Source organism: Oncorhynchus gorbuscha, linkage group LG11, assembly GCF_021184085.1.
Source record: "Oncorhynchus gorbuscha isolate QuinsamMale2020 ecotype Even-year linkage group LG11, OgorEven_v1.0, whole genome shotgun sequence".
Classification (NCBI taxonomy): Eukaryota; Metazoa; Chordata; class Actinopteri; order Salmoniformes; family Salmonidae; genus Oncorhynchus; species Oncorhynchus gorbuscha.
This window is the reverse complement of record NC_060183.1, coordinates 32805485-32833200: the sequence shown is the minus strand read 5'-3', so window position 1 is coordinate 32833200 and position 27716 is coordinate 32805485. Positions and strand designations below refer to the sequence as shown.

The 27716-nt window shown below is 45.5% G+C and overlaps 1 protein-coding gene across 1 annotated transcript in view; it reads right to left on the bottom strand.

Annotated features, from left to right (window-relative positions):
- LOC124048532 (proline-rich protein 12-like) overlaps positions 1 to 27292 on the bottom strand; it is a 50530-nt gene extending 23238 nt beyond the window's left edge. Inside the window, 8 exon segments of the mRNA XM_046369407.1 lie at positions 569 to 1253; positions 1415 to 1645; positions 1974 to 5219; positions 5222 to 5731; positions 5733 to 6358; positions 6687 to 6851; positions 16693 to 16847; positions 26442 to 27292. Coding sequence (XP_046225363.1) covers positions 569 to 1253; positions 1415 to 1645; positions 1974 to 5219; positions 5222 to 5731; positions 5733 to 6358; positions 6687 to 6851; positions 16693 to 16847; positions 26442 to 26518 — 5695 coding nt within the window. The 5' untranslated portion in view covers positions 26519 to 27292.
- Positions 27293 to 27716: the final 424 nt, after the last annotated feature.

Genomic DNA, 27716 nt, shown 5'->3' with positions numbered 1-27716 from the left:
GAGAACAATGGGAGAAACTCTCCAAATACAGCTGTGCCAAGCTTGTAGCATCATACCCAAGAAGACTCAAGGCTGTAATCGATGCCAAAGGTGCTTCAACAAAGTACTGAGAAAAGGGTCTGAATAATTAGGTAAATGTGATCGTTTTTTATTTTCAATACATTTGCAAAAATGTCTGGGGTATTCTGGGGCTTTGTCATTATGAGGTATTGTGTGTAGATTGCTGAGAAAAACAACAATTTAATCCAATTTAGAAAACAAAGTATGGAAAAAGTCAAGGGGCTCAGATACTATGGTACAATATTTTATACTATTACATCTGAGCCAAAATAGTAAATATGTGGGAAACTACTACTAAGTGGTCGCTTGCCACATTTTATGCTGTACTGTGCAACTTTTATTAAAAACTTGTCATCCAAATATGACAAAGTTTTCATTTGCAATCTCAGTTGATCCCCTCACCTCGCAAGGACATGTTTTTTTCTCTCCTTTTGCCATACTGGCATTGGCAATCATCGACAACAAAATATCATCAATATGATCTGTATCGGCCCGGTATTTCCCTTACCTTCTAATTTGTGTACACCAAGTGTTTCAAACTCTGGCGCCTCCTCTTCCATAACCTTCATTTCACTCTCATTACCCCCTCCTCCTCCCATCTTCCTCTCCTCCTCATCATCATCATTCTCCTCCATCTCCCGGTCCTCTCGCTGTAGTACAGCTGGCTCGGCCGCCTGGAGCTGGGTGTGAGGGGTGTGTGAGGGGGTCTGGGGGCTGAGGGTGGGGGGCTGCAGAGGGGTCGATGTGTGCTGGGCCTGCCTGGGTTGGGGTTGGGACTGGGGTGGGGGAGGAGGAGGGGGCGGCTGGAAGGCCAGCTGCGGTGTATCATAGAGAGCCGAGATGGCTGAGGAGATGCTCTTCTGCAGGTCCTGGTTCTTGCCCACCGAATCCTCCTCATCCGAGGAGAACGAGGGCAGCGTCTCCAGGTTCCTCTTCAGCTCGTCATCCAGGGTGCGCTTGCAGGGGCTGGGGCAGCCAACCAGGGCCAGGCCGCCGTTGCCCTCACCCTCCCCGAATGGAGGCGGCACTGGGGACAAGGGACAGAGACCGCCACATTTGAGAGGTGAGGTGTCACCATGTCCTGAATCCATTCCCATAGGCATTTCCAAGCCCTGAGGTCTCTTTCCTGACTTGAGGAAGTCCATGAAGGAGGCCATGAAGCCCGCCTTGGATTCCGAATCCTTCTCCTCCACCTGAGAGCGAGACAGAGAGGGAGCGGGAATAGATTAGAGGGGAAATACTGCTTTCCACTGTTCATTTGACCACCTAAGAAGGGTAATATTGTCACATACAACACAAAGGATAAAACAATTTAAACCGATTCAGTGGACAAACAAATGTGAAAGTCCTTTACCCTTCCATCCATCCCCTCTCCGTCCACTCCATCACTCAGCATCTGGCTGTTCTGCTTGCTCTTGTTCTGGGTCCTGTTGGAGTCTGTCCCTCCGCACGGGGGTCCGGGACTCAGGCCAAGGGAGGGTGCCGAGCCCACCGAGCCGTCCGACAGAGCGGGGTCTGTACCAGACAGAGAGTCTATCCTCAGCAGGTCGTCGGAAGAGGACATGGAGCCGATGGGCAGTTTGATCTACGACAGGAAAAAAACGGGAAAGGTTTTGTTAAAACGCCAACAGAGTACAGAGTACAGTAAACTTCGCTATGCCCGCCACATTAAAGGAACATTCCACTCCAAAATGAAAAGCTGTCAGATGTCATGATGCATTCGAATCCCATGTCATCAGTTGTGTAAATCCAGATTTATGGGAAGTGGTTAAATCTTGACATTCGACTACTTTAGAGATCTGAAACTGTTTGACAATCTTTGATTTGAAAGTGTAATGTCCCTTTAAGTATAGGCCTGCTATGACATCTATATTTCCCCCTGGGGATTAATAAAGTTCAATTCAATCACTCACCTTGAGAGGTGGTATGGGCTCCTGATGCTGTGGAGCCTGGTGGTGGAGCTGATGCTGTTGTTGCTGATGGTGGTGTTGTTGCATGTGGTCCTTCCTAGTCATCTCCATAAACATGTCATTTCTCCTCAACCTGCATCCACCACCATGATCCCTGCCCAGTTTACCCTCCATTCCTCCTCCATTACCCCCTCCTACTCCGGTTCCTCCTCCCATCTCACCGGTCAACATTTCGCAGGGCGTGTGCTGCTCTGGCTGCGGGCGAATGCGAGGCCTACCCCTGGGCCTGGGAGGCCCATCTCTCTTTTGCTTGGTGGGCTTACGGCCCCTCTTCTTGACCATGTCCTGCGACATGAGCTGGGGAGGGGGGCCGAGGGGGGGGTAGCCTGTCGTGTGGTAGAAGTTAAGGTCTCCCATGAGGGGGCTGAGCGTGCCTCCTCCTCCAGCCCCAACTCCTGTCTTACGGCAACTAGATACCAGGTCAGGGAGGAGGTCGGGGAGCCGGCGGCTGTTCAGGCGGATGTCTGCCGGCTGGTTGTCCTTGTCCTCGTCATCCTCAAACTCGTACTCCTGCGCGTAGCTCTTCTTGGGCAGCGTGCTGGGGTCCCGGCGCTCCTTGAGTAGATGGAACGAGCTCGACTTGAGTAGCTTCTTGGGGCGCGAAGAGCAGAAGATGGGTGAGGTGAGGCCTCCAGGACTGACACCAGTACCGCCAGCACCCCCACCTGGACTCGAGGACAATTTCCCCGGGCCAGTGACACCCATGCCTCCAGGGCCCTGCAACTGGATCAGGCCCAGCTGCTCCGCATTGACGGTGGAGGGCAGCTCGTGGGTCTTAAGGGAGTCCAGGTCCATGGTGCTGCTGCCTGACTCGGAGAGACCGTGGCAGTACTGCACGTAGCCCTGGTCGCCGCCGTGGTGGCCATGCATGTCGTAGCTGGCTCTTCCGCTTCCCCCTCCACTTCCTCCACCTGAATTAGCCTTCATGGCCTCCTCATGGCCATCTCCTGGTCCCTCTTTGTTCATCTCCCCCTGCATTGGGCCTGCGCTTCCTCCGGTGCAGCTAGACTTGGAGTAGTCGTCCGAGCAGAACATGTCCTCCATGCCAGGGAAGAAGGAGCGGTCCTCGTCTTGCAGGAGCGAATCTGGGAAGCAGATGGAGGTGAGTGGGACGAAGTGATTCTGGCTCTGGCCGCCGCTTTTCTCCACAGGGCTGACAGTGTCAAACGGGTGCTGCTCAGAGCGCTGTTGCTGGTCCAATTGGACCTGCTGGCCCAGGGTGAGCTGGGAAGGGTGGGACTGGGACTTCTGTTGCTGTGAGTGTGTGGAAGCTGAGGGAGGGGGCAAGTGGTTGGACAGGGGGTGAGCATGGCCTTGAGACTGGTGCCCTGAGTGGCTTTGCTGGTGGTGTGAGTTGGGGTGTTGCTGTTGTTGATGGTGCTGGGGGAGGTGGTGCACTTGCGAGGAGGCGGATAAGCCCATGTCAGGCTCAGAGAGTAATGAGTGGCCCTCTGAGTGTTGAGGGTGGTGGGACGAGAGCCTCTGCTGCTCTTGTTGCATGCGGCACTCTCCACTCCCTCCACCACTCCCTCCTCCTCTCCTCCCCTCCACTCCCCCTCCATCCGTACTGGAGGTCTGGGAGAGCGAGCACTCCAGCATGTCCAGGGAGGACACCACCGAGCTCTGCTGTTGTTGCTTGGACTGGCTCTGGTCCTGCTGAGGAGGTCCTTGGCTGTAGTGAGTGGCCGCCACTGCGGCCTCCAAAGCCTGGGACTGGAGTTGTAGCTGAAGCTGGGAAGCCTGCTGGGTCGGAGTCTGGTGTTTATTCGGGCCCATTCGCCCTCCGGCTCCATCCATCATAGCTTGTTGTTGGCTCACCGAATGCTGCTGCTGATGGGGTTCCATCTTGTTGCGGGTGGTGTGGGACAGCACAGACTGGAGCAGGTGGGGCGTTTGGTGGGACTGGTGTGTGGGGGAATCCAAGAGGGTGGCTGAGGCTTGAGACTGAGAGTGTTGTTGCTGCTGGACCTCGGGGGTCTTGCGTGGGTACACCAGCTCCGAGCGCTCTTGTGGCTTCTTCTGCGGGTCCATTTGAGTGAGGGATTGAAGGTGGGCATGGGAGGCAGTGTGCTGTTGCTGCGGGTGTGAGGTGTGTTGGGGGCCCAGGGAGTATGGGTCCCCCCGGCCGTAGTGCACCACTGATCCCAGAGAGTGGTGGAGGAGGGGGTGACTTTGCTCAGCACTTCCTCTTCCTCCAATCCTGCCACCACCTCGTCTGTCATTCCTCTGTTGTTGTTGCTGCTGTTTCTTGAGAGACATCTCCAGCTGCCTGTCTAGGCCAGTAACCCCCCCGCCCGATTCGGTGCTGGAGGTGGCGCTGTGAGTGCGGATAACGCTCTGGAGGTGGCACCTCTCCTCAGAGCTCTTTCCCAGCTCATAGGACGACAGCCCTTTGCCGCCATCTGTGGTGGAGGAGACGGGCTGTGGAGGTGCCTGCTGTTGGGCCGTCTGTTGAGATTGTTGCTGCTGGGAGTGGTGATGGGACTCCTGGGACGCTGGACTGGCCTGGGCTTGGAAAAGGTGCTGGATCAAGAAGTCGTCATCCACGTCCTCTTGAGACCTCTGAGAGCCCACACTTAGCATGCTGCTGGGGTCAGATTTGGTCTTGCTGGAGTTGGGGTGGTAGGACTGGGGCCGAGGGCCTCTGGTGTCAGGGTAGCCCTGAGGGGAGGACATGAAGGTGGGGGAAAGGACAGAGGGGATGTATTTGTTGGAGCCCGTTCCACCTGCGGTCTTGGTGGGGCAGGCAGTGGCAGGGGAGTGCAACCCTGGACGGATGATCCCAGAGTTGGCCGACGGGGAGGGGATCGACTCAGGGATATGGTAAGACCCTCCTCCGCCACCTCCTCTCTCATTTACCATACTGCTTGTGGCTCCTCCTCCTGAGCCGGAAGTCCCACCTCCTGAGCTGCTACTACCACCGCCTCCTGAGGTTCCACCCCCAGACGGCCCACCCGACCGTAAAAGGGCGGGGGAGTGGCCTGGGCCGTAACCTATTGACGGACTTCCCTCTCCGCCTAGTGAGGAGGGGAGGGAACCGTAAGCAGAGTCAGTCCCGTATACCACATCCGCAGAGTACGACTGGCTTTGCCCTCCCAGGCTCCCATAGCCTTTTCTTACCCCAGATGAGCTCAAGTCTTGGGCCTGAGGGGAGCTGAAGCCGCCATATGACTGGGGGAGGTGGGAGAGAGAGGGGGCTGACTGGGTGAGTATGACTGGGTCTGCGGTTGCGGCGGGGTTTGGCCTGCGAGGGCAGCGGTGGGGGGTTTCACAAGGGGTGCGGGTGAGCTGTAGCTCGAGAGCCTGTGCTTGGGTAAGGGCTGCTGGGCAGACGAGGATGAGGTTGGAGGGGGCTGTTGCTGCTGGGGAGCTGGGGGAGCACTCTGGGTGGGAGGCTGCGGTCTAGAGGGGCCCGAGCTAGAGCTGGAGGGGGGAATGGAGTTGGAGGGGTGGGCTCCCGAGGCAGAGGAGGAAGAAGAAGAGGTCGAAGAAGTGGAGGATGCAGAAGGGGGTGTGTGAGGGGTGCGGGAGGAGGACACCGAGCTGGCCGAGGAGTAGCCGCTGCTAGAGTTGCTCTTGGCGCCCTTCCCCACTGCTGAAGTGGAGGAGGACGAGTAAGGGGGCTGGATGATTGGCCGATAAACCTGTTCTGTCCGGGAAGAGGCCTTGTGGTCCGAGGAGGGACTCTGGTCACCCAGGGGGGCTGCAGGAAAGGCCGGCATGCCGAGGGTGGGCTATCTGCTGGTACCCGGCTCCTCCGCAGCTGAGGTACTGCTGTAGGGAGTGGGCTGCCGAGGAGGAGAGCTGTGACTGGGACGGCGTGGGCCGCTGGTAGTGCTTGATTACGCTGTCCTGCCGGGGCACAGCCCTCTCCTGGACCGAGTTAGATTGGGCCTGAGCTTGGGCCTGAGCCTGAGCTTGGGCTGAGGAGAACACTGAGGCGTTGTACAACTGGGAGGACTGGTCCTGCAGCTGGGAGGACAGCAGGTTGAACTGGTGGGACTGGATGTGTAGCGCCGACGAAGCTTGGGCTGAGGAGGCGGCGCCTGTGGAGTCCTGGGCACCACGGTAGGCTGCGGCGGCGCCCTGAGAGGACAGGAGGCGGTCGAAGCCCAGGCTGGACTGGGCGGGACCCTTAATGTGTAGCAGAGGGTCGTGGGGGGAGAGGAGTCCATTGGAGGTAGGGCTGAACGTGGGAGTGTCCTGGAGGGTGGGGAAGGAGCGGCTGGAGAAGGAGGCTGGGTGCTGATAGGCCGAGAGGGCAGAGGAAGAGGGGAAGGAGCCCGAGCCGGAGATGAAGAGCTCGGCAGGGGCAGGGGTGTGCATCGCTGTCAGGGTCAGATAAAGCGACAAGAGGACGATTATTCAACACCCGTCAACTGAAAAAAACTGACAAGCATGAGTAAATAAATTGTAACCCACTCCCCTCCTGTAAAATTTAAACAGATAAGACAAACCAATATCCAAATGACACCAACATAAACTCAATACAAATCACTGACAGTAATCACCGTTCAGAATAAGGCGAGGCGCAACAATGCCGACATAAGAGAGGAATAACAAGTCGACATTGTTTGGCGTTGGAAATGTCATATTGACTTTTGCAACCCCGTTTTGAATGTAAACACATTAACACATGCCTGGTCACATGCCTACCTGTCTGCCAGGACGGAGTGCGGAACTGGGAAAGCAGGGAGGAGGCGGAGGGTTGAGGCTGGGGACCCCGCTGGGACTCAAGAGCAGAGATCAAATTCATGACTGAGGCATCTGGGCCAGAGGGGCTGGCATGGTGCAGACCTGTGTCAAATAGTCCAGAGAGACCTGATGAGACAAATACAACCATGAGTAAACCGTGATGACCATGTCCTTATTTGACAGCAAACTCAACAGGACCCGCTTTCTCAAAAGCATCTTAAGGCTAGGTATATCATTAGAACTGTCAAAGAAGCATCGTTAAAACAAAGAGCTGTTTCCCCAAAACCATTGTGACTGAAGTTGGAGTTGAAAAAGCTTATTATTTACCGACTGCCACAGACCATTCGTAGAAGAGCTAAGTGCGTCATTTAGATGCTTTTTTGCCACCTTTCCTCATCACTTTATACAAAGAAGATCTCCGCTAAAACATAGGATCAACAAGTTCTCTGTCACCGCTGAAGTTAAAGGATAAAAACACGCTTCAAATACAAAAACGAGACGACCGCATAATAAAATAAAATACAGTAGGCATATAGGCCTATATATTTAAAATCATATAAAAACACTTTCATGTTCCATTTTGCTAATTGAAGGCTACGGTCTAATTTTTTACCCCAATATACAGTGCATTTGGAAAGTCGTCTGGCCCCTTCACTTTTTCCACATTGTTACATTATAGACTTATTCTAAAATGTATTTTTCTTGAAAATTCATTTAAAAAAATTTGAAATATCACATTTACATACGTATTTAGACCCTTTACTCAATACTTTGTTGAAGAACCTATGGGAATGATTGCAGCCACAAGTCTTATTGGGTATGTAGCTACAAGATTGGCACACCTGTTTTTGGAGAGTTTCTCACATTTTTTCTCTGCAGATCCTCTCAAACTCTATCAGGTTGGATGGGGAGCGTCGCTGCACAGCAATTTTCAGGTCTCTCCAGAGATTGATCAGAATCACGTCTGGGCTCTGCAAGGACATTCAAAGACTTGTCCCGAAGCCACTTCTGCGTTGTCTTGGCTGTGTGCTTAGGGTTGTTGTCCTGTTGGAAGGTGAACCGTCGCCCCATTCTGAGGTCTTGAGTGCTCTGGAGCAGGTTCATATGAAGGATCTCTGTACTTTGCTCCATTCATCTTTCCCCCGGTCCTGACTTGTCTCCCAGTCCATGCCGCAGAATAACCTCCCGATAGCATGATGCGGCCACCACCATGCTTCACCGCAGGAATGGTGCCAGGTTTCCTCCAGACATGACGCTTGGCATTCAAGCCAAAGTGTTCAATCTTGGTTTCATCAGACCAGAGAATCTTGTTTCTCATTGTCAGAGTCCTTTAGGTGCCTTTTGGCAAACTCCAAGCGGGCAGTCATGTGCCTTTCACTGAAGAGTGGCTTCAGTCTGGCCACTGTACAATAAACACCTGATTGGTGGAGTGCTGCAGAGATGGTTGTCCTTCTGGAAGGTTCTTCCATCTCCACAGAGGAACTCTGAAGCTCTGTCAGAGTGATTAATGTTTTGGCACCCTTCCCCAGATCTGTGCCCCAACACTATCCTGTCTCGGAGCTCTTCGGACAAGTCCTTCGACCTCATGGCTTGTTTTTTTCTCTGACATGCACTGTCCACTGTGGGACCTTATATAGACAGGTGTGACTTTCCAGATCATGTCCAATTAATTATGTATTTATTTATTTATTTCACCTTTATTGAACCAGGAACGCTAGTTGAGAACAAGTGCGACCTGGCCAGGATAAAGCAAATCAGCGCAGCACAAACAACAACACAGAGGTACATATGGAATAAACAAACATGCAGTCAATAATACAGTAGAAAAAAAGTCTATATACAGTGTGTGCAAATGAGGTAGTATACCGGAGGAAAGGCCATAGATTGGCCATAGTGGTAAAATAATTACAATATAGCAATTAAACACTGGAGTGATAACTGTACAGAAAATGAGTGTACAAGTAGAGATACTGGGGTGCAAAGGAGCAAAAATAAATAAAATAGATAACAGTATGGGGATGAGGTAGTTGGATGGGCTATTTACAGATAGGATATGAACAGGTGCAGTGATATGTGAGCTGCTCTGACAGCTGGTGCTTAAAGCTAGTGAGGGAGATATGAGACTCCAGCTTCAGTGAGTTTGGCAGTTGGTTCCAGTCATTGGCAGCAGAGAACTGGAATGAAAGGCGGCCAAAGGAGGAATTTGCTTTGGGGGTGACCAGCGAAACATACCTGCTGGAGCGCGTGCCACAGGTGGGTGCTGCTATGGTGACCAGTGAGCTGAGATAAGGTGGGACTTTACCTAGCAAAGACTTATAGATGACCTCGAGCCAGAGTGTTTGGCGATGAATATGAAGCGAGGGCCAGCCAACGAGAGCATACAGGTTGCAGTGGTGGGTAGTATATGGGGCTTTGGTGACAAAACGGATGGCACTGTGATAGACTGCATCCAATCGTCTGCGTAGAGGTGGATCGGAGAATCACCAGCAGTAACAGTGACATCATTGATGTATACAGAGAAGAGTCTCGGCCCGAGAATTGAACCCTGTGGCACCCCCATAGAGACTGCCAGAGGTCCAGACAACAGGCCCTCCGATTTGACACGCTGAACTCTATCTGAGAAGTAGTTGGTGAACCAGGTGAGGCAGTCATTTGAGAAACCAAGGCTGTTGAGTCTACCGATAAGAATGTGGTGATTGACAGAGTCGAAAGCCTTGGCCAGGTCGATAAAGACGGCTGCACAGTATAGTCTTTTATCGATGGCGGTTTTGATATCGTTTAGGACCTTGAGCGTGGCTGAGGTGCACCCTTGACCAGCTCGGAAACCAAATTGCATAGCGGAGAAGGTACGGTGGGATTCGAAATGGTCGGTGATCTGTTTGTTAACTTGGCTTTCGAAGATTTTAGAAAAGGCAGGGAAGGATAGATATAGGTCAGTAGCAGTTTGGGTCTACAGTGTCTCCCCCTTTGAAGAGGGGGATAACCGCGGCAGCTTTCCTATCTTTGGGGATCTCAGACGATATGAAAGAGAGGTTGAACAGGCTAGTAATAGGGGTTGCAACAATTTCAGTGACCGGCTGATTTGTAGGGGATCCAGCTTTTGCATATCTTTCAGAACATCAGCCATCTGGATAAAGGTGAAGGAGAAATGGGGAGGCTTGGGCAAGTTGCTGTGGGGGTGCAGGGCTGTTGACCGGGGTAGGGGTAGCTAGGTGGAAAGCTTGTCCAGCCGTAGAAAAATGCCTATTGAATTTCTCAATTATCGTGGATTTATCGGTGGTGACAGTGTGTTTCCTAGCTTCAGTGCAGTGGGCAGCTGGTGCTCTTATTCTCCATAGACTTTACAGTGTCCCAGAACTTTTTGGAGTTTGTGCTACAGGACACAAATATATGTTTGAAAAAGCTAGCCTTCGCTATCCTTACTGCCTGTGTATATTGGTTCCTAACTTCCCTGAAAAGTTGTATATTGCGGGGCCTATTCGAAGCTAATGCAGTATGCCACAGAATATTTTTGTGCTTGTCTAGGATGGTCAGGTCTGGAGTGAGCCAGGGGCTATATCTGTTTCTGGTTCAACATTTTTTGAACGGGGAATACTTATTTAAGATGGTGAGGAAAGCACTTTTAAAGAATATCAAGGCATCCTCTACTGATGGAATGAGGTCAATGTCCTTCCAGGATACCCGGGCCAGGTCGATTAGAAAGGCCTGCTCGCTGAAGTGATTTAGGGAGTGTTTCACAGCAATGAGTGGTGGTCATTTGACCGCAGACCCATTACGAACACAGGCAATGAGGCAGTGATTGCTGAGATCCTGGTTGAAGACAGCAGAGGTATTTGGAGGGCAAGTTGGTTAGGATGATATCTATGAGGATGCCCGTGTTTATGGATTTGGGGGTTGTACCTGGTAGGTTCCATGATAATTTGAGTGAGATTGCGGGCATCTAGTTTAGATTGTAGGACGGTTAGGCTGTTAAGCATGTCCCAGTTTAGGTCACATAACAGCACGAGCTCTGAATAAATGGGGATTAATCAATTCTCATATGGTGTCCAGGGCACAGCTGGGTGCAGAAGGTGGTTTATAGCAAGCAGTAACGATGAGTGAGAGACTTGTTTCTGGAAAGGTGAATTTTTAAAAGTAGGAGCTTGAAATTGGGCACAGACCTGGATAGTAAGCAAGACAGCACTCTGCAGGCTATCTGCAGTAGATTGCAACACTTCCCCCTTTAGCAGTTCTATTTTGTCAGAAAATGTTATAGTTATGGATAGAAATATCAGGGGTTTTATTGGTCTTCCTAAGCCAGGATTCAGACACGGTTAGGACATCTGGGTTGGCAGAGTGTGCTAAGGCAGTGAATAAAACAAACTTAGGGAGGAGGCTTCTAATGTTAACATTTTTTTTATTTTACCTTTATTTAACCAGGCAAGTCAGTTAAGAACAAATTCTTATTTTCAATGACGGCCTAGGAACAGTGGGTTAACTGCCTGTTCAGGGGCAGAACGACAGATTTGTACCTTGTCAGCTCGGGGGTTTGAACTTGCAACCTTGTGGTTACTAGTACAACGCTCTAACCACTAGGCTACCCTGCATGAAACCAAGGCTTTTACGGTTACAGAAGTCAAGAAATGAGAACGCCTGGGGAATGGGAGTGGAGCTTGTCACTGCAGGACCTGGATCAACCTCCACATCATCATCGGAGGAGTAGGATAAGGGTACGGCTAAAGGCTATAAGAACTGGTCGTCTAGTACGTTCGGAACAGAGAGTAAAAGGAGCAGGTTTCTGGGCACGGTAGAAAAGATTCAAGGCATAATGTACAGACAAAGGTATGGTAGGATGTGAATATAGTGGAGGTAAACCTATTCACTGAGTGACAATGAGAGGGATAATGTCCCTAGAAACATAATTAAAACCAGGTGAGGTCACCGCATGTGTGGGAGGTGGAACTAAGGATTAACTAAGGCGTATTGAGCAGGGCTAGAGGCTCTACAGTGAAATACGGTAATAATTACTAACCAAGACAGCAATGAACAAGGCATATTGACATTAGGGAGAGGCATGCGTAGCCGAGTGATCATAGCGGTCCAGTAAGTGGCTCGGGCCGGAAACAAGGCAATTCAGGCAGCTAGCGGGCCGGGGCTAGCAGATGTGTATTCAGGGGACATCGCAATGGAGGAGCCAGTTGATAAACCCCCTCGGGCAAATTACGTCGGTAGTCCAGTCATGAAGGGTCGGCGGGGGTCCAGGCCGATTGGCAAAATAGGTATTATAGCCCAAGGAGTGGCTGATGGACCTCTTCGGCTAGCTGGTAGATGGGCCTAGCAGGGCTAGCTCCAGGCTAATTGGTTCTTGCACCGGGACAGAGACGCTAGCCAGGAGTGGCCACTCGGTTAGCAGCTAGCTAGCTGCGATGATCCAGGTGAGAAGGTTCAAAGCTTGCGGTAGGACTCGGCCCCAATTAATCGGCCATTTGCCTAGTTAAATAAAGGTGTAAAAATATATATATATATATTTGATAGAGCAGATTGACTGAGCGATAGTCGGCACAAGCAGGCTCGTAAGCATTCATTCAAACAGCACTTTCGTGTGTTTGCCAGCAGCTATTCGCAATGCTTCAAGCATTGAGCTGTTTATGACTTCAAGCCCATCAACTCCCGAGATTAGGCTGTTGTAACCGATGTCAAATGGCTAGCTAGTTAGCGGGGTGCGCGCTAATAGAGTTTCAAACATCACTCACTCTGAGACTAGGAGTAGTTATTCCCCTTGCTCTGCTTTTGTGGAGCAATGGGTAACGATGCTTCGAGGGTGGCTGTTGTCGATGTGTTCCTGGTTCTGGGATGGTGTTCTTTGGCTTGCAAGCATCCCCATTTTTCCTCCAAACATAACGATGGTCATTATGGCCAAACAGTTCTATTTTTCTTTCATCAGAGTAGAGGACATTTCTCCAAAAAGTACAATCTTTCTCCCCATGTGCAGTTGCAAACCGTAGTCTGGCTTTTTTATGGCGGTTTTGGAGCAGTGGCTTCTTCCTTGCTGAGTGGCCTTTCAGGTTATGTTGATATAGGACTCGTTGTACTGTGGATATAGATACGTCTGTACCTGTTTCCTCCAGCATCTTCACAAGGTCTTTTGCTGTTGTCCTGGGATTGAGACAGAACTCCGCTCCTTCCTGAGCGGTATGACGGCTGCGTGGTCCCATGGTGTTTATACTTGCGTACTATTGTTTGTACAGATGAACGTGGTACCTTCAGGCATTTGGAAATTGCTTCCAAGGATGAACCAGACTTGTGAAGGCCTACAATTTTCTGAGGTCTTGGCTGAATTATTTTGATTTTCCCATGATGTCAAGCAAGGTCAAGGTAGGCCTTGAAATACATCAACAGGTACACCTCCAATTGACTTAAATTATGTAAATGAGCTTCTAAAGCCATTACATTTTAAAGGCACAGTCAACTTAGAGTATGTAACCTTCTGACCCACTGGAATTGTGGTACAGTGAATTATAAGTGAAATAATCTGTAAACAGATTCCAACAAGTCTGTAAACAGTTGTTAGAACAATTACTTGTGCCGTGCACAAAGTAGATGTCCTAACCGACTTGTTAAAACTATAGTTTGTTAACAAGAAATTTGTGGGGTGGTTGAAAAACGAGTTTTAATAACTCCAACCTAAGTGTATCTAAACTTCCGACTTCAACTGTATTTGAGCTGTTCTTTCCAAAATATGGACTTGGTCTTTTACCAAATAGGGCTATCTTCTGTATATCATCCCTATCTTGTCACAACACAACTGGTTGGCTCAAACCCATTAAGGAAAGAAATCCCACAATTTAACAAGAGACTCCTGTTAATAGAAATGCATTTCAGGTGACTACCACACGAAGCTGATTGAGAGAATGCCAAGAATGTGCAAAGCTGTCATCAACGCAAAGGGCTACTTGGAAGAATCTCAAATACATTTTGATTTGTTTAACACTTTTCTGGTTACTACATGATTCAGTATGTGTTACTTCATAGTTGGATGTCTTCACTATTATTATACAATGTAGAAAACTGTAAAAAAAAACACACAAAAAACAGAATGAGTAGGTATGTCAAACTTCTGACTGGTAATGTAAGTAGTAAACAAGGTATAACTAAGTTACAGCAACTGTAAATTAACTTTTCATCAAGTTGTCAATTTAGCATTGATGATGCTGCTGCTAAAACATAGCTAGCTAACTAGCCAGTTTTGCTGATGCTAGCTAATGACTGTTTCACCTAAATTACACTATAGTGACCTGGAAACAGGATGAGATTGCTAAAGTAGTCAAATAATGAATAGGAAACAACTATTCCATCATTATGATGTCATCAAATTTACTTTAGAGAGATGACAATGTTACCATTAGCTAGCCAAGTTTGTAAAAAAAAAACTGAGGTTAGCGATGCTAAAGGTAGCTTTCAGTCGGGCATCAGTCTTCAAAAGAACATTCTAAACAAAACGTGCAATCCGTGATTAGCATGTCCTTTTAATAATAGTTAGTCTTCTAGCTAGACACTTATTGAATGGTTGCTGCCGCTGCCAGGTGCAAGATGCATGGGAGTGGAGGAACAAGCTGCTGGCAAATCCATGTGTGTAAATTGCAATTGAAAAGTATTCAGACCCCTTGACCTTTCCCACATTATGTTGTTACAGCATTATTCTAAAATGTATTAAATTAATTGTTCACCTCAATCTACACTCAATACCCCATGATGACAAAGTGAAAACAGGTTTTTAGACATTTTTGCAGGGAGAAATACATTTAAATAAGTATTCAGACCCTTTGCTATGAGACTCGAAATTGAGCTCAGGTGCATCCAGTTTTCATTGATCATCCTTGAGATATTGCTACAACTTCATTGGAGTCCACCTGTGGTAAATTCAATTGATTGGACACGATTTGGAAAGTGGCCAGACTGAAGCCACTCCTCAGTAAAAGGCACATGACAGCCCGCTTGGAGTTTGCCAAAAGACACCTAAAGGATTCTGACCATGAGAAAAAAGATTCTCTGGTGTGATGAAACCAAGACAGAACTCTTTGGCCTAAATGCCAAGTGTCGAGTCCGGAGGAAACCTGGCATTATCCCTATGGTGAAACATGGTGGCAGCAGCATCATGCTGTGTGGATGGTATTCATCAGCAGGGACATGGAGACTAGGCAGGATCGAGGCAAAGATGAATGGAGCAAAGTACAGAGATCCTTCATAAAAACCTGCTCCAGAGTGCTCGGGAACTAAGACTGGGGTGAACGTTCACCTTCCAACAGGACAACGACCCTAAGGACATAGTAAAACAACACAGGAGTGCCCTTGAGTGGCCCAGCCAGAGCCCGGAGTTGAACCCAATTGAACATCTCTGGAGAGGCCTAAAAATAGCTGTGCAGCGACGCTCCCCATCCAACCTGGCAGCTTGAAAGGATCTGCAGAGAATGGGAGATTCCCTAAATACAGGTGTGCCAAAGAAAACTTGAGGCTGTAATCACTGCCATGGGTGCTTCAATAAAGTAGAGTAAAAGGTATTTTTGTTTTTAACTAGGCAAGTCAGTTAAGGACAAATTCTTATTTACAATGACGGCCTACACCGGCCAAACTCAGACGACGCTGGGCCAATTGTGCAGCCGCCCTATGGGACTCCCAGTCACGGCCGGTTGTGATACAGCCTGGATTGTGATACAGGTTGTCTGTAGTGACGCCTCTAGCACTGAGATGCAATATCTTAGACCACTGCGCCACTTGGGAGCCCCAAGTCTGAATACTTATGTAAATGTGATTGTATTTATTTTCTAAAAACCTGTATTTGTTTTGTCATTATGGGATATGGTGAGGAGATTGATGAGAAAAATATATAATTCATTTTAGAATATGGCTGTAACGTAACAAAATGTGGAAAAATTCATGGGGCTTGAATACTTTCCCAATGAACTGTACATAGCCTGAGTTGCAATGCAGTCCAATGTAAAGTGTGCTCATAACAATGGATTGAACTTCTCTGGCCAAATCAGACAAATTGACTTTTCAGGTGGAAGACAGTACAAAGAAACATTTGCTGCCTTGCAGCCAGCTACTGCACAATTTCTCTTCCTTTTGCTCATTGCTTTGAAGTAGGAATTATCTCTGCACGGTGCCAACATTGAGGAATGGAATGTCAATATGACCGGGCGGGGCCAACAGCAGTGTAGGAGGATATGCAAATAACAAATGAATTGGTCTATTAGAATCAGATCGCTGTATGATGTTATGTGGCGGCCCAAAAATTAAATCCCACCTGAACAATAAGAAATTCCAAGCCATATTTGCAAACTGCACTGACACAATTTCAGTGTTACTTTGACCTCAGTTTGGAAATACCATTAAAAATATATTAAAAAAAACAGGAAAATCTCATTAAATGCACTGCCACTTTAAGGTAAGATTTGAATGGAGAAAGCTGATCCGAGAGCAGTGCTGCCTTCTTTCGATCGTATCAGTATCGACACATGCTCCAGCAACGTACTTAGCGAACGTTATCTCTGCGGGGTGATTTGGGAAATGCATGTTACATCTTCAGACATTGTAGGAATGATGCATCGTTAAAACACTTGTAAGCCTAAGTTCCACCTCTATCAGGAAACCGGGCACAGGGCATTAACAAAAGACAGCTATACCTATGTTATAGAATTGTATAACTGTACTGAATAGGTCAAGGAGTGTCCATTTCACCATAATACGTAGGCCTAACAGATGTTATAAATAAAATGTGGCCCTATATGTTACTCTGTAAAAACAAATACAGTTTTTTCCCCCACACAAGTGGCTTCAATAGAAACTGCCTCCAATAGAATTTGGTGAAATGCATTTGTCAGTGGCAGCAACCTTACTACCAAAAGCATGGCCTGTCATATATCATTCCGAAAGCCCTGTACTGTGGCAAGTGGCGACAAAATAGTAAGGTGTGTGACATGTCTCTCACCCAAACTCCGTCCTGCACCCCAAGCACCTCCTTGGCCAGAGCTGCCCGGGTGGTGATTGGTGGCATAGCCCTGCAGAGGGTGAGGAGTGCCGTATGCTTGTCGATGGAGAAGCTCTGACTCAGGGTGTGATGATCTGGAGCTCCCATAGACGAGACTGGGGAAGAGGAGAAGAGGTAATTAATTTAACCGTTCAAGTCCATTTTCATATTAAAATTTTCCAACGAGTAACCTTAGGGAGAGGCTGCGAAATAGAAATGTATTCAACGACTATGTAAATACTAAGTGGATTGTTTGTCATGACAAAGTACAACACTCTGTTCAGAAAACCTTGCAATCGTATTAAAAGTTATTCAGATACATCAGTCAACTTAGAGTGCATCTCCATCCTAATAAAAATGAATATGGCATAATTACTTTAGGTCACCATTCTTGGCATTGTAAAAAATGTGGCTATGGATTATACAAAATCAGTAAGAAGATAATCAATTAGCTTTATCAACAACATCAAAAAGATCTTAAAGCCTGTTGTAGACTTCTTTATTCACAATTCCTATCTTTGATATTTGACCAACACTACTTTATGCCTGTACCCCCTCCTAGGGATGTTATAATTATTATTATGACGCATAATACCTCATTTTAAGTGTGGGCTAAACAAGCACATTTCAAGAATTAAAGTAGATCGATAGAATGGCGCATTCTTGTTAAAACATCCAGCCTATAAGCTAGAACAAACATAAAAATATAAAAACGCAACATGCCACAATTTAAAATGTTTACTGTGTTACTATTCACAGAAGGAAATCCGTCAGTTGAAATAAATTCATTAGGCCGCAATCTATGGATTTCACATGAGTGGGAATACAGATATGCATCTATTGGTCAAAGATGCCTTTAAAAAAAAGGTAGGCACGTGGATCATTAAACCAGTCAGTATCTGGTGTTACCACCATTTGCCTTCGCATAGAGTTGATCAGGCTGTTGATTTGTATTTGTTATGGATGCCCATTAGCTGCTGCCAAGGCAACAGCTACTCTTCCTGGAGTCATGACATGACATGTCTGGTGACAATGCAAGCCATGGAAGAATTGGACATTTTCAGCTTACAGAAATTGTATACAGATCCTTGCGAAATAGGGCTGTGCATTGTCATGCTGAAACATGAGGTGACGAATGGCACGTCACGGTATCTCTGTGCATTCAAATCAAATTATATTGGACCCATACACATATTTAGCAGATGTTATTGCGGGTGTGGTGAAACACTTGTTCCAAGCTCCAACAGTGCAGTAATATCTAATACACACAAATCTTAAAGTAAAAGAATGGAATTAAGAAATATTAGAACAAGCAATATTGGAGTCTGGTGTATAAAATGTACACTATATTTAACACAAAAGTATGTGGACACCCCTTCAAATTATAGGATTTGGCTATTTCAGCACACCCGTTGCTGTCAGGTGTATAAAATCGAGCACACTGCCATGCAACCTACATGGCTTTACTGAAGAGATCAGTGACTTTCCTATGATGGCACCATCATAGGATGGCACCTTTCCAACAAGTCAGTTGGTCAAAATTTCCACCCTGCTAGTGCTGCCCCGGTCAGCTGTAAGTGCTGTTATTGTCAAGTGGAAATGTCTAGGAGCAACAACGGCTCAGCCGCGAAGTGGTAGGCACACACACAAGCTCACAGAATGGGACCACAGAGTGCTGATGCGTGTAGCACCTAAAAAATTGTCTCTCCTTGATTGCAACACTCACTACAGAGTTCAAAACTGCCTCTGGAAGCAACGTCAACACAACGGTTTGTCGGGAGCTTCATGAAATGGGTTTCCATAGCCGAGCAGCTGCACACAAGCTTAAGATCACCATGCGCAATGCCAAGCGTCGGCTGGAGTGGTGTAAAGCTCGCTGCCATTGAACTCTGCAACAGTGGAAACGCCTTCTCTGGAGTGATGAATCACACTTCACTATCTGGCAGTCTGACTGACGAATCTGGGTTTGGCAGATGCCAGGAGAACGTTACCTTCCCCAATGCATAGTACCAACTGTAAAGTTTGGTGGAGGAGGAATAATGGTCTGGCGCTGTTTTTCATGGTTCAGGCTAGGCCCCTTAGTTCCAGTGAAGGGAAATATTAACACTACAATGACAATTCTGTGCTTCCAACTTTGTGGCAAGAGTTGGGAGAAGGCCCTTTCCTGTTTCAGCACGATAATGCCCCTGTTCACAAAGCGAGGTCTATACAGAAATGATTGGCAGGAATCGGCGTGGAAGATCTTGACTGGCCTGCACAGTGCCCTGACATCTACCCCATCAAACACCTTTGGGATGAATTGTTACACCGACTGCGAGCCAGGCCTAAGTCGCCTAACATCAGTGGCCGACCTCACTAATGCTCATGGCTGAATGGAAGCAAGTCCCTTCAGCAATGATCCAACATCTAGTGGAGAGTCTTCCAAAAATAGTGGGAGGCTGTTATGGAAGCAAAGGGGGGACCAACTGCATATTAATTAGGGATACACAATATATCTGTGAACATATCGTAATCAGCCGATATTAGCTAAAAATACCAACATCGGAATCGGCCCAATGTGTAGTTTAATGCCTACGTGCAAAACCAATGTCAAAGCTGACGTGCATACATATAAAACGCAGGTACATGACGTAAATGAACCCACTATCGTTAAAAAGTTTGGGGTCACTCAAAAAGGTCCTTGTTTTCCATGAAAACATACATAGAAGTATTGGCAAAATCAATAGGAAAGAGTCAAGACGTTCGACAAGTTTAGAATGATTTTTAACTGAAATAAGTGTCCTTCAAACTTTTCTTTCATCAAAGTATCCTCCATTTGCAGCAATTACAGCCTTGCAGACCTATGACATTATAGTTGTCAATTTGTTGAGGTAATCTGAAGAGATTTCACCCCATGCTTCCTGAAGCACCTCCCACAAATTGGATTGGCTTGATGGGCACTTCTTACCATACGGTCAAGCTGCTCCCACAACAGCACAATAGGGTTGAGATTCGGTGACTGTGCTGGCCACTCCATTATAGACAGAATACCAGTTGACTGCTTCTTCCCTGAAGAGTTGTTGCATAGTTTGGAGCTGTGATTTGGGTCATTGTCCTGTTGTAGGAGGAAATTGGCTGCAATTAAGCGCCGTCCACAGGGTATGGCATGGTGTTGCATAATGGAGTGATAGCCTCCCTTCTTCAAGATCCCTTCTACCATGTACAAATCTTCCACTTCACCACCACCAAAGCACCCCCAGACCATTACATTGCCTCCACCATGCATGACAGATGGCATCAAGCACTCCTCCAGCATCTTTTAATTTGTTCTGCGTCTCACAAATGTTCTTCTTTGTGATCCGAACACGCTGAACTTAAATTTGTCTTTCCATAACACTTTCCCCCCCCCCATCTTCCTCTGTCCAGTGTCTGTGTTATTTTGCCCATCTTAATCTTTTCTTTTTATTGGCCTGTCTGAGATACGGCTTTTTCTTTGCAACTCTACCTAGAAGGCCAGCATCCTGGAGTCACCTCTTCACTGCTGACGTTAAGACGGGTTTTGTGGGTACTATTTAATGAAGCTGCCTGTTGAGGACTTGTGAGGAGTCTGTTTCTCAAACTACACACTCTAATGTCCTTGTCCTCTTGCTCAGTTATGCACCGGGGCCCCCCACTCCTCTTTCTATTCTGGTTTGAGACAGTTAGCGCTGTTCTGTGAAGGGAGTAGTACACAGCATTGTACGAGATCTTCAGTTTCTTTACAATTTCTCGCATGGGATAGCCTTCATTTCTCAGAACAATAGACTGACGAGTTTCAGAAGAAAGGTCTTTGTTTCTGGCCATTTTGAGCCTGTTATCGAACCCACAAATGCTGATGCTCCAGATACTCAACTAGTCAAAAGAAGGCCAATTGTATTGCTTCTTTAATCAGAACAACAGTTTTCAGCTGTGCTAACATAATTGGAAAAGGGTTTCTAATGATCAATTATCCTTTTAAAATGATAAACTTGGATTAGCTAACACAATGTGCCATTGGAACACAGGAGTGATGGTTACTGATAATGGGCCTCTGTACGACTGTATATATCCTACAAAAAAAATAATTTCAGCTTCAATAGTAATTTACAACATTCACAATGTCTACACTGTATTTCTGATCAATTTGATGTTATTTCAAATGGACAAAACAAGGAAATTGACCCCAAACTTTTGAATGGTAGTGTAGGTACATGACGTAATTACGCCATGTAAAATTGAGCTGCACGTGCAACACAGCATTCCTAACCTATCCCACAATGTCTGCCGTGTGGATCGAGCAGTCAACAAGTCGAGCAGTCATTTCAAAGAGTAATATTTCAGCAAGAACACTCAAAAGGCGAAATAAACTAACGCCAAGACAATGGAATTCATTGCCCTTGACAATCAACCGTTCTCCGTCGTGGGTGATGTTGGCTTTCACCGACTGGTCGAGCACCGGTACACACTAAACAAGGTTGGAATGTGAAGCAATGAAATGGGGTACGAGTCTACTCAGTGACACCCACAGAACACAACTGTGAAGAGTTTACACGAATATTAGTGTTGTTGCGGGACTGTGATAAATCACCTCCCCAGTCATCCTATTGTGTGTATTGACATTCATATTGCACTGTACAGCTTTACCTAAGGATTGGGGATCAATGAAATGTGGTAACGGTCTAATCAATAGACAATATATTTTTTCCCAACGTCCTCCTCAGAGTTATCAGACTCCAAAACATCCACGCAGTATTGTTTTTCCTTGGGAATAGTGTTCAATACATATAGGTTGACAAATGTGGCTCAATTTACAGTTGTTTCCGAATGTTCTCTGGGTGTCACTGAGTAGACTTACGCCCCATGTCATTGATCCACAAACCGTAGGTAAGACTGTACAGTGAAAAAAGTATGCCCCCAATGCAATTCTAAAGTATAATACATCCAGTGTGATTTCAACAGATTGTCAAATATATAAAATCAACAAAATACTATAATTTGTTTAAAACATTCCAACCTTGTTTAGCATGATCTATTAAATTATGGCATAATTCTACTATTCTATTCTATTCTACTATTCTATGTACTTTAATTTTGAAGGCTAAACGCAAAGTCCACTGTTCGGCTAATCCTTAATGTAGGCTAGCATCACAAATGGCTCCGAGCACAATTAATCAAATAAGAACGGTCTTATAAATTAGGGTTATTTTAGATTACACATTAGCTAGCTAACTATATAGCTTGTGAAACAGATGTCATTTTGCTGTTTTTGGGGAAGAACAATGTTTGCATCCATGAGCTAGCTAGCTTTTTTTATGACCAGCACTGTAGGTGCGTGAGACAACCTTACCAGCGTCATAGCATACGTATCGATGAATCATTGTGACATATTAAATACGAGCGATGGTGTAATCAATGTGTAATAACTACGTTAGAAAAAACGTATGAACAGGATCAACATTTATAATGAGTATTTCTGTGAATAGATGTGGCTCTCTGCAAAATCACAGCATGTTTTTGAACTACTGAACATAACACACCAATGTAAAATTTGATTTTTGGATACAAATATGCACTTTATTGAACAAAACATACACGTATTATGTAACATGAAGTCCTATGAGTGTCATCTGATGAAGATCAAAGGTTAGTGATTAATTGTATCTATATTTCTGCTTTTTGTGACTCCTCTCTTTGGCTGGAAAAATGGCTGGATTTTTCTGTGACTTGGTGGTGACCCAATAATCGTTTGTGGAGCTTTTGCTCTTTAAAAATGGTGCCTAATATTTGTATGTTTGAGAAATGTGATTTTTTGAGATTTCTGTTGATTTGTATTTGGCGCCCTGCAATTTCATTGGCTGTTGGTGAGGGGGTTCCGCTAGCTGAATGGGGTTAAAAACCTTTGACAGCGATTACAACCTTGAGTCTTCTTGGGTATGACGCTACAAGCTTTGCACACCTGTATTTTGGGGAGTTTCTCCCATTCTTCTTTGCAGATCCTCAAACTCCGTCAGGTTGGATGGGGACTGTCACTGCACAGCTATTTTGAGGTCTCACAAGAGATGTTTGATCGGGTTCAATTACAGGCTATAGCTGGGCCACTCAAAGACATTCAGAGACTTGTCCCGAAGCCACTCCGGTGTTGTCTTGGCTGTGTGCTTAGGGTCGTTGTCCTGTTGGAAGGTGAACCTTCGCCCCAGTCTGAGGTCCTGAGTAGATGTTTATCGAGTATCTCTCTGTACTTTGCACCGTTAATCTTTCCCTCAATCCTGACTGGTCTCCCAGTCCCTGCCACTGAAAAACATCCCAACAGCATGATGCTGCCACCACCATGGTCATGTCGTGGCCTCTTCCTCATTTACATTACATTTAAGTCCATTTAGCAGACGCTCTTATCCAGAGCGACTTACAAATTGGTGCATTCACCTTATGACATCCAGTGGAACAGTCACTTTACAATAGTGCATCTAAATCTTAAAGGGGGGGTGAGAAGGATTACTTTATCCTATCCTAGGTATTCCTTAAAGAGGTGGGGTTTCAGGTATCTTCGGAAGGTGGTGATTGACTCCAGTTGTCCAGTTGTGCATGTAACATTTCACATAAACCCATTTTCTTGTCTGCATCGAAGTAGCGGTCCTTGTACATAGCATCGAGCATGGTGGCGACACAAAGAGAGAATGCCACCGAATCGCTTGTTCACAGTCTGTGTGGGCAGTTTTGTTGCCGGGGCAAACTGTTGTCAAGGGCAACTGTTTCATTTGCCAATGTGGGTCAGTAAAAACATCCACCTCGTTGGGAAAAGGGGCCAGCTTCACTCCATAGAAACTAGTCAGCACTAACATAACTAGTGAGAGGAACCAATTAAGTCCCTGACTACCAACAGAGATGTATTGGCTGTCTAGATGTGTAAGGAGTTGACTGCACCTAGGAGGAGGGTATAAATATATGTGCTTGTGTAAAACTGTCTTTGCAGCTGTATGACCCAGTGGGTGAATAAACTTGGTTTGAGCTTTTTCTAGTTGTCCCTGAGTTTTTACTCATTTTGTTCAGAACAGCTCTAATATGCATGCATATGGGTGTTTTGAATGAACCTTCACCTTAGAAAGTGCTGTCCATTTCTTGTGTTAGGCTTTGAAACAACATCCATAACGACCATGTTTTCCACTCAGTTGCAACCTGCTCTTTAACGTATTTCTTTAAATTGATCAATCACAGTGAGGTTGGTTTTTAAAAACACATACTGTTTTGATGATAAGTGTTTGATGTGATGTTTAATTGCATTTGCATTGATGTCAGACTGGTTAGAAAGACAATAGAGGCCTGAGTACCAGGCGAGTTGGGTGCTACTAATGTTTGTCCAGAGTGCATAAGAGGAGACTACCATGACTCAGCGGTCATGTAGAATTTTACTGCAGTCATGACTGCCGGTAATATGGTGAACGCAACAGACCTCGTGATGACTATCAACTTTTCTGATCAATTTGATGTCCTTTTAAATGGACAACGTTTTTTGCTTTTCTTTAAAAAACAAGGACATTTCTAAGTGGCCCCAAACATTTGAACGGTAGTGTATATGGATGATTTATAAAATCAGGCACATTTAACAGTTAGGCTATTGATTATAGACCTAATTAAATTGTGGTTTCCTCTCTTCTCACTTTTCTTAGAAAATTAAGCAAAGGGCTGTTTTCTCATTGCCTAACTCTGCTGCTGCCACCTCCACCACATTGTTCTCAACACCAACATGCTGGTTAACTTTGCTATTATGCACATAGCAACATGGTCTAGAAAAAGGCACCAATACAACAGTGCATTGATGTGTTTCAGAACTGCGACCACTATCCAACTGGAGAAAGCGCATTTGTTATAAAATAATATTTGTATTTGTGTTGCTCTTACATAATATAACCATATACAATTTCAGTAGCACATGTCTTAAACTGATGGACTTTGCCATCCCCAAGGTCTCCACAATGGATCGGTCCACTTAGACAGGCACAGACCAGACAGATGTCTTGTACAGGTGTCTTTTTTGCTACTGCTCGACTAAAGAAATCTATATATATATATTTATTTTTTTAACCTTTATTTAACTAGGCAAGTCAGTTAAGAACAAATTCTTATTTTCAATGACGGCCTAGGAACAGTGGGTTAACTGCCTGTTCAGGGGCAGAATGACAGATTTGTACCTTGTCAAGCTCGGTGATTTGAACGTGCAACCTTTCGGCTGCTAGTCCAACACTCTAACGACTAGGCTACACTGCCGACCAACAACCTATCGACCAAACAATTGACCAGTCCACTAAATGGGGTCAGCCCTAGTCATTAGGTAGCCTAGCTAGCAATCCAAATCATAGTAGAGATCCCTATGGATTATTATAATTTTAGGGTAATTTTTATTTAGCATCCCCATTAGATAACGCTGTAACGCTAGCTAATCTTCCTGGGGGTCCAACACCAAATAACAAGACATTACAAACATTCAACAAGTAGACAGTACAGACAATTAAAATACCTGACAGGAAACACATTTAACATTCAGTTGATGCTTTGTCCTTTTCCTGTCCCGTCATATGGTCTATCAGATTGATGGCAATTTGTTGAAAACACTGATAAGAGAAATTTAAATAAAGACTTAAATAACGTATTTTGGTCACTAGCAAGACTGGGTGTAATGCATTGTAATTTACTTAACCACAATAACCTAAAGTTGTGGTGTTATTTAAGGAGTCAATGTGTTGACTCTCATTATCATACTTAATAGCATAAGAGTTGCCAACATTCGACCACTGGCACCTCGTGCTGTGACTCTCTAAAAGCAAGCTACGACCAGAAGTGACTTTTCATAGCAGATTAGAAGAGCATTTTCGCTAACCTTAGGAGAATTAGAAAATGCTCTTCTAATCTGCTATGAAAATGTCACTTCCGGTCATAACTGTGTCGAAGTGGTGTGTTTTTAGGTAATCTCCCTAATGGTAATTACTTGCCACTCAAAAATGTTAATTTTAAACTTTTGGTACTTCACGGGCTGAGTGATCTCTCTTACTATGTGAAACATGGTATCATGCAATGTCACAGGAGAAAACTGGTTAGATACAAATTGGGCATCAAGCTATTCAAAATAAACGTCCCACACAAGTTATATTTTTTTTTACACATTGCGCACGTACGGGACTTTTATTTTGACATGAGGTAATCAGATAGGAAGGGACTCTACAACATATCCACGTTTGGAATGTCTGTTTAATAATACGATCAAAGATATTTTCTCAGATTTCTCCGTCATAATGACCAAATTCCCAGCCCACCCGCACAGTAAATTGAAATGGAATTGTTTTACATTTCTGCCTTCCCGTGGACTGTTTGGTGCAACCCAATATAATTGAAAGCAACGCTAGTGTATGTAAATACACCTGCGTTGCTAAGAGCAGCTAGTTCCAACCCATCCCATTTTCCTCCCGTTCCCTCCCTGTTTGTATACCTAAAACCACGCATCTTGTCTGTCAATCGCATTGTTAAGAGTTCTACTTGCTCGTCTTTCCACCCCGCTTGTTCCATTCCCTGCTGTTTATAGTAACATCGCGATGCTGCCAATAAGCAGGATACATTTCGACGTCAATGTACCAAATTAACGCCCAATCGATTACAAAAAAGCAACGATAATGTAATATATTAGCTAGTGTGTAAACATTATATGGACTAAATCAGTGGCTTACCTTGCTTTCGCGGATCTTTCGTAACTCCATCCTGCGCCCAAATCACCGAACCCTGTTCCCGGGTAATTTCTATCCATTTTGAATTTACGAGGTGTGTGACAAGGACGAAAGCAATTATGACAGAAGTGGGGTATCCGTCTTCCCGTGATCGACTTTAGACTATTTCCCCCCTTGTCATAAACAAGTCCTTGGCCATGGAAAACAGCATATTGAAAGAGAAATGAAGGGGAGAGGAAATCTGGATGAAAAAAGGGGGGTCTGGGGGTGTACTCTAACCACCTCAAATCAGTCTGTCCTTTCCTACACTTTCTCCAAATATCATTTCCACAATTGCCAATTTGCAACGAAGTTATGCATGATCATGATAACACTTTTGTATTTGTCAATCATCGATAAGTTGCAGAGAAACATTTGATCAAACGCGTCCTTTCCTGCCGTGTCTCAACCCCTTTATTTTATCTACTGAACATATTCCGAGATTTATAAAATTACCATCGATATCACACGATTGTTGCAAAATGTATCAAACGATAAGAGATCATATTATCGTGAATTATTTTAGCATGCAAAATACCTTCCCACCCTAAAATTGTTGTGGGCTACATTAGCAGATGCTAGCTAGCCCTGTCGACGCATCTAAATAAAACGGAATTACTATTTATAAAGCCTGCTATGCTGCCTTCTCTTTTTACATTAGAAAATAGTGATAACGACGATATCGCGAGGTCTGGAAACCATAATCGAAATTCCGAAAATCAATGAAGACGGTAGAAGTAGGCCTCTTTTTTAAAATATTTTTTTGTTATTTTCCTATGAAGACGCCATGTTTGAAGGCGGCTGGCTCGCTCTCTTTTCTCCCTCCCCTCACTCACATCTCTCAAGCACACGCGCAATCTGTTTTTTTCTGTCCTCCATTCACCGGTTCTGTTTCGGCCTAGCAAACCATATTGTTTCTGTTTTGTTCGTTACAAATGAACATATCATAATAAACAAAAAACAAACCTCATAGATTTAAAGTTGATACTTGCCATTCAAATTCTACAAGTTAATATGTGTATAGTCTAAAAATCCAGATACCTATTCACCCAGACTGTTGGGCAGATATTGTTCAAAACCTTTGTTTTGTAGGTGAACAATAATGTTATTACTCAAACTTAAAATGTATTAAGTCATTTTTTTACCAGGCCTCATCGGTGTTGTACTTACAGTTTTTATTTTATTTATTTTACCTTTATTTAACTAGGCAAGTCAGTTAAGAACAAATTCTTATTTTCA